This window comes from Rhinolophus sinicus, chromosome 16 (genome assembly GCF_057876585.1).
Source record: "Rhinolophus sinicus isolate RSI-liver-muscle chromosome 16, RSI-T2T, whole genome shotgun sequence".
In the NCBI taxonomy this organism is placed as follows: Eukaryota; Metazoa; Chordata; class Mammalia; order Chiroptera; family Rhinolophidae; genus Rhinolophus; species Rhinolophus sinicus.
The window spans coordinates 164,647,179-164,653,178 of NC_142516.1; the positions used below are offsets into that span (position 1 = coordinate 164,647,179).

Here is a 6,000-nt window from a genome sequence, read left to right on the forward strand (position 1 = left end):
TCAAATTGAACAGTGTTCGATCCACTAGCACCTGCTGGGGTCAGACTGGTCATCCACTGCAACAGAAACTTACCCCCACTAAGCTATTAAAAGACTACACAAAGTCCAAATTTTAGTTACTGAACAATCCTACAGCAGACTCCCCACTGCCTCCACAGTTAGATCTAAACTTCTATTTCAGTGTCTTACTGCAGCGTTTCAACATTTTCATTTTAAAGACACGTCAGCACATACTTCAGTCAACTCCATTTGCTCTTAGAAAACACTGATGCTGTTTTCAATTAGCATTGTCAGAAAGTGAAGCATCCTTTGGTTTTTTCACTGAAAATTAATTATGCAAAAAACAGTTTAGGTGGTCTAATTTAGCCATGCCATATGTATAGTTCAAGGTGTTCAACAGCTTTGATGAAGAATTGGCAAGGAGTTCAGCCAGCTGTCCAGGGTCTTGGTGTTACACATGGAAGATGAAAATTCATTCATTAAATTTTCCTTAATTTGTACATATCACCATTTTTCCTTTGTATAATTATGGACTTTTCTCCTGTCCTTTCCAGTTGGGCAAATTTATAATCCCTGCCATATCCCTTTTACATAAGTCTCAATATCCTGCTAATTGCCACTACACGAAAATAAAAGTCTCCTTATATGACCTATGTTTTGTATATTAACTGGAATATGTGTATCTTTGCATTTTCTGAATGTAGACTTGTCTTTCTGGTTGCAGTGTGCAAAACCCACTGCTCCATTATCTTCAGAGAGCTGTGCTTTGCCACCTGTTTTTCCAGTACATTTTGCTTTCAAACAGTATAAACTGGACTTTTTCTAACTTTCACCATGAGGTACAAATACATTTACTATTTCAGCCCAGGTCACACACACATAAAACTGAAATAAGTTTACCCAAGACAAGTTTGTATTGTACGATATAATGCACTCTAATTTTACATTCTACTGCACTTCATTTTTTTAAAGAAAACTTAAATATCTGTTACTTTTTATCTGATAAAGATGCAAGGTAAATTTCATGAGACGTTAACAATTGAATAAAATTTAAATGTTAAAAAGAAAATAAAATCCACTAACCTGACTTTATAGCCCGCTAATGGTTACATCTGAAGCTGGGGGAAAATACCAATGCTGTCAACACTTCTGAATCTGTTTAAACAATCTGGATTTTGATCTTGACTTTTTCAGTAAATAAATACAGGAGCTTACAGAACTCATTTCACCTTGGAGCTTCAGTCCCTCAACAGTGAAACAAGGGAGCTGAAATATTATGGGATTGTAATAACTGGACTTAAGAATTAAGGTTCTGGCACTGTAATCAACTTTAGTTTTCTGGGACATTTAATTCTAGCATCACTGTGCTGAGACAATCAGGTCGTATTATGGCAAAATTAAATACTTTAAATTCAACTGAGATAAATATTTGAAGAAATCAGACAACTGTTTTGTTTCAAAGATTTTCATGAAAATGAAAAGCAAAACACATAGTTCTTCTTACATCAAGTTTTGTTTTGTTATAAATAGAAGATACTTCCACATTAAATAATTGTTTGGAAAAAAGTCCTAAGAGATCTGATTGACCCATTCATTAACCAATGAACTATCATCAAGAAAATACTGACTCTTTAATTCACTGTTTCCTTGTGCATTCCCATAATTCTTGAGCCAAGTGTTGTCCAGGTTATTACAAAAGGTGAATAGTTATACTCTGCTTTATTAGAAAAAATAGACTTACAATGGAAAAACTTGTAAAATGTTCAGTGATTAATCCACATCTGTGAACTTTATTTCCTGAAGACATCTTAGCAGGCAGTACTACTCAAAATAAATTATCAAATACCAATTTTGTTTAACTTGTTAGGATAAAATCATGATAAAAATGCATGAAAAACTGCAGGTGATGCAGTTAACAGTAACTTGGTTCATATTTTTACTTTAACAACAATGCCATTGCTGCAGGGAGACAGAGGTCCTCCAAGACATGTTCAATTAAAGGTAAGTATAAAAAAACTAATCCATATATATTTACAAATTGATTTGTATGATTATGTTTTTATCTTGAAGGATCTACAGAATGGGAGCAGGGGTAACTGAGTTATGGTTGTAAATTGAGAGTAAGAGAGAAGACTTGCAACTTTATGTTCATTTCTGTGTTTTGACTTTTTTTACATTGAAAATGTAAAACCTTTATTTTTAAATATTTTTAATAATCAGGTACCTGTAATCTACTCCAGTTGTTTCTTAATAAGTGGAAAATACAAATAAGTTGCCTTCCTGCAAACACATCAGGGAATTCAAAGGAAAAGTACCCGGCGGGACCACAAGACGGGGACACACACAGTTTGCAGTGATGAAGGCACTGCAGAGGGCTCTGCAAGCATTGACAAGTGGGTTAAACCCTGTTGATTATTTGTTCATCAATAGCCCAAAATATTGCAATACAAAAATATCTTAATGCTATGAGAGAAACTTTTTTGTAAATCAGGTGACCTTTAAAAATTTTTTAAGTCCATTCCACTAAGATTAATGATCCCTCCCTGTTTTTCCACCTGGGATTCTAATCCTAGGTTTGTTTTGAAGAAGACACAGTACTATAAGTACTGTCCATCTGTCTGAAGGAACACTTGTAAAGTGTCAAGGCAATGATTTATTTATTCACCTATATAGTTGAGTAAAATTAGTAAAACCTGCTACAATTTAGATTTGCTTCAAACCATCTTAAGTGCTAATAGGCTAATCCCACTAACTAGGTGATTTAAGTTAGTTGTTTCAATACTATTTTGATAAAAAAAACCACAAAACTATGAAAGCCAAGTCTAGATATCAAGTACAACCAATCATTGGATAACTAAATATGGTAGAAACCCATTCAAAAGAAATATTAAAATTATATTAGCTATGTATACTATCACCAATCTAATACACTTAATAACAGTATAATTTTTAAGTGCTAATATTTTAAAGCATAGAATTGATCTCCATCAAAAATACAAACAAGTTTCCTTCCACTATTTTAGCACGTTATCTTCAGAAAAGGCCAAATGGGGACTAAATCAATCTAAACTAATATGAGGGCATAAGGGCTTATAGTTACTAGTGATTAACCAACCTAAGAGCCACCAGGAGAGCATCTTCCAGTACCATTTTCAGGCTGACACTGAGATTACAATACAGCCTGGGCTTCACAAAAATAAAGGTGTAGCTTCTAAAGAATGGCTTAAGTCCCATTTAATGGAACTTGAATGGCTTAAAGAAAGAGGTGAATTGTTTTGATTTTTACAACTTGAGCTACTGGCACAGATGCCCAAAAGTAAAGTACTAGGGAGGAGCATGAATGCCTTATATATGAATATTCTCCATGCATTCTGACTCTCAGAATCAAACCAATTAGTGAACACACGTTACAGAGTTCTCACATAAAAGAGTGTAAAGTAAAAGGAACACAGCAGATCCCAGTAGAGTTCTCCATTTCCCATTCCCTCTTGTGCAGTCATGCAACAGGAACACAAAGTAAGGAAAACTCAACTTGCAAAAATAGGAAGGGTCCTAAATAAAGGGACCCAAGATAAAAGGAGTACAACTCAATTCTTCAGGCCACTGCTACGTAGAGGTGAGTGCTGTTCATTTTCCCCATATGAACCTAAGTTCCACCCTATCTGAAGCTTCTACACATCTGACCATATCCCAGTACCTCTAGAGACTGAAGAAAGCATATTATTTCTCTATGAGCAAATAGCATGAAAAATGAAAAATAAAGGAATTAGAACCCCTTCCTCCAAAGTTACTCATTGATGGAAAGCAGAAAGAGCTAAACTGATTTCTACTGGATAAATGCTGCCAGCCTCAAGTTTTCTGATAACTTAGTTTCTGAAAATTAAAGTTTCTTTAATCTCACTTTTCGTCAATCACCAGTTTAATTTATTAAGCAAAGCTCCTTAGTTCCCAAGCAAGAGTGTCTTCAAGTTGCCCACTACATTCCCTGAAAAGCTCTCATTTTTTATACCATTACTAACAGAAAAGCCAGTGAGGTCAGCACATTTAAATAAAGTCAGTCAGTCTCTGAAATGAGAAGCTATTAATGAAAATGAAGGGAATGAGGACGTACAACCGCACAACTCAAACTACAAGAACGAGTCTCTAAGGGGAGATCAATCACTAGTCAGCGTGGGATGCCACAGGGGGAGGGACAATACGCAGATCCTGCCCAGCGTTCGTTTGGGAGTAACAGTCGCAGACTGAGGCCAACCCCTACCCATTCCGCGTCACTACCAAAAATGCTGGGGGAGGGAGGGCGGGGGAAGCAAGACTGAGTAACAAAAAGACAAGATAACATGGATTTTTCAGTTAATAGTATAAGGCGCTTGGGACCCAACAATCAGCGGAAACCTGCACACAAGGAGATGGAGGGGACCAGTTCATCCCCAGTCGGGTCAGCCTGAGCTTTCAGAACCAGGTTTCCGCCCTCGTGTAAAGCCTCCTCCACTCCTCGCCCGGCTCGGCACCTGCTAGGCCACAGCGTCCGGGGCACAGGGGAGAGGGGAGCCCCCCCCCCTTCCTGTCCAGGTCCTCCCCGCCGTCCTCGGGGCCTCCAAGCCCAGGTCCCGGGGCAGGGAGCGCAGCTCGGCCATACCAGGTGTAGTCGTCCTCGTCCCGCCAGGCAGCCACGCTCTCCAGGTCCAGCGGCTCCACCTCATCCAGCAGCGTGGGGGGCGGCGAGGGTGGCGCGGCGGCTCCCCCGGGCGGCGTTCCCACGCCCCCGGGCTCCGGCCCGCCACCCGCGCCGAAGAAGCCCGTCGCAGGCTTGAAGTAGACGAAGGGCGCCTCGGGGGGCTGCGCCAGGTTGCAGAGCAGGGAGGGCGCCGGGCTGGGCAGGCAGTAGGTCCCCGGGAACGCGGGACTGGTGCTGCCACTGCCTCCGCCCCCGGCGCCCAGCGCCAGTCCGAGCCCCAGGCCCCCAGAAGAGGCAGCGGTGGCTGGGGGGCTCCGCGGACCCAACGGGCTGCAGGCCCCGGCGGGGGGCGGCGCGGCGGGGGGCGGCGGCGGCGGCAGCAGCAGCAGGTGCGGGGCGGCGGCCGCGCTGGCCGCCCGGCTCCGCAGCTGCTCGTTTTGCTTCTCCAGCTTGCGCACCAGCTCCTGTAGCTTCTTCACCTCTAGCTCCGCGTTCACCACCGGCCCGGAGCCCGCTCCGGAGCCGCCCCCCGCCGAGGCGCATTTCACCTGCTCCGCCATCATCCTGGGCCCGGAGGGCGCCGCAGCCGCCGGGGGTTGCGCACCTTCGTGCAGGCTCCTCTGGCCGCGGGGAGGCTACGGCTCCTTCCCTGCCGCCCGGCCCGGGGGGCCGACCACGCTGGGGCTGAGGCCGAGTGGGCTGCTCGCATCAGCACCGGGCTCCAGCCTCCCGCCTAGGCAGCAGCCGCCGAGCTGCTCTGCACATGCTCAGAGCGTCTCTCCAGTCCCCTGGGCGCCTCGGTGGCTCCGGGTTTTAGTCGCGGCCTCGGGGCGGGGCGGGGCGCGGGAGCCGGGTGGGCGGGGCCTGAATGGAGGGCCAGCGGGAATGGGGAGCTCCCAAGGGGCGGGGCCCCCACCCCCGCCCCCTCCACTTAAGCCCAGGTGCCTACTGTTGGACCCTGCCTGAGCTTTCCCGCCACAGGCACTTCCTCCCGCAGCTGCGGAGAGTTCGGACTGAGCGCTTCTACCTAGAAGCCCCAGCTGCAGGTGCTAGCCCAAGAGGAGCGCACCTCGCGCCCTCTGGCTTGCTACCTTCCAAGAACACTCTTATGCTTAACCACGTTATCTGCTAGCCACTAGCTAGTGAAACCCATAGGAACCTGAAACTAATAAAATTTTAAAAAAAGAAACCCATAGGAAACCAAAAGGCTAGGGGACATTATCGTAAGAACCTAAAAGTAAATACGTGGAACAGAAAAGCTTTGAAACGATGCTATCTAATCCACTAATTGGTGATACAGAAACAAAATGGTGGGAGAGGGGAGG

General features: G+C 44.5%; 1 protein-coding gene across 2 annotated transcripts in view; it reads right to left on the minus strand.

Moving 5' to 3' along the window:
- Positions 1 to 5,464, minus strand: part of SLAIN1 (SLAIN family member 1) — a 58,089-nt gene extending 52,625 nt beyond the window's left edge. The window contains exon 1 of one of the 2 annotated variants that reach the window (XM_019742586.3): positions 4,637 to 5,464. In XM_019742586.3, the coding sequence (XP_019598145.2) occupies positions 4,637 to 5,238 (602 nt within the window). In that variant the 5' untranslated portion in view covers positions 5,239 to 5,464. The remainder of the gene's footprint in view (positions 1 to 4,636) is intronic. The other variant, XM_074329416.2, reaches the window with a different exon arrangement.
- Between the last annotated feature and the right edge of the window lie 536 nt (positions 5,465 to 6,000).